The sequence below is a fragment of the Penaeus monodon genome, chromosome 15 (assembly GCF_015228065.2).
Source record: "Penaeus monodon isolate SGIC_2016 chromosome 15, NSTDA_Pmon_1, whole genome shotgun sequence".
Lineage (NCBI taxonomy): Eukaryota > Metazoa > Arthropoda > Malacostraca > Decapoda > Penaeidae > Penaeus > Penaeus monodon.
In genome coordinates, this window is record NC_051400.1 from 32,166,729 (window position 1) to 32,167,066 (window position 338).

At 35.8% G+C, this 338-nt stretch overlaps 1 protein-coding gene across 1 annotated transcript in view; it reads left to right on the forward strand.

Annotated features, from left to right (window-relative positions):
• Positions 1-115, forward strand: part of LOC119582332 — an 18,638-nt gene extending 18,523 nt beyond the window's left edge. The window contains exon 16 of the mRNA XM_037930546.1: positions 96-115. Coding sequence (XP_037786474.1) covers positions 96-115 — 20 coding nt within the window. The remainder of the gene's footprint in view (positions 1-95) is intronic.
• The last annotated feature ends 223 nt before the right edge of the window (positions 116-338 follow it).

Sequence of the window (338 nt, forward strand, 5' to 3'; positions counted from 1 at the left end):
CCAGCAAGTCCAGGGGAACCGCTTAATTGATTATTAAAGGCCGTATCACGCTAGCAATTTTTCCATCAATTTTGCCTTTCCGCTTAAATTTGAAGCCTCCCAGTCGCTAAGTTAAACGACTTAGAAGTAAACTTTGCCCAAACAAAGACGATAGAAGGGGTAAACAGAAGAAAAGAAGTTCGTGTAAACATAACCTATTATCTCAGAATGTGTCTTTTTTTTTTACAGTATAATAGTGTGTTTTACATAGTGATATTTGAAATAATATAACATGTATTAGATTGCTTATATGCTTCCTATGACCCGACCTGTTTGTTGACATAGTCGCCATCTTTGTT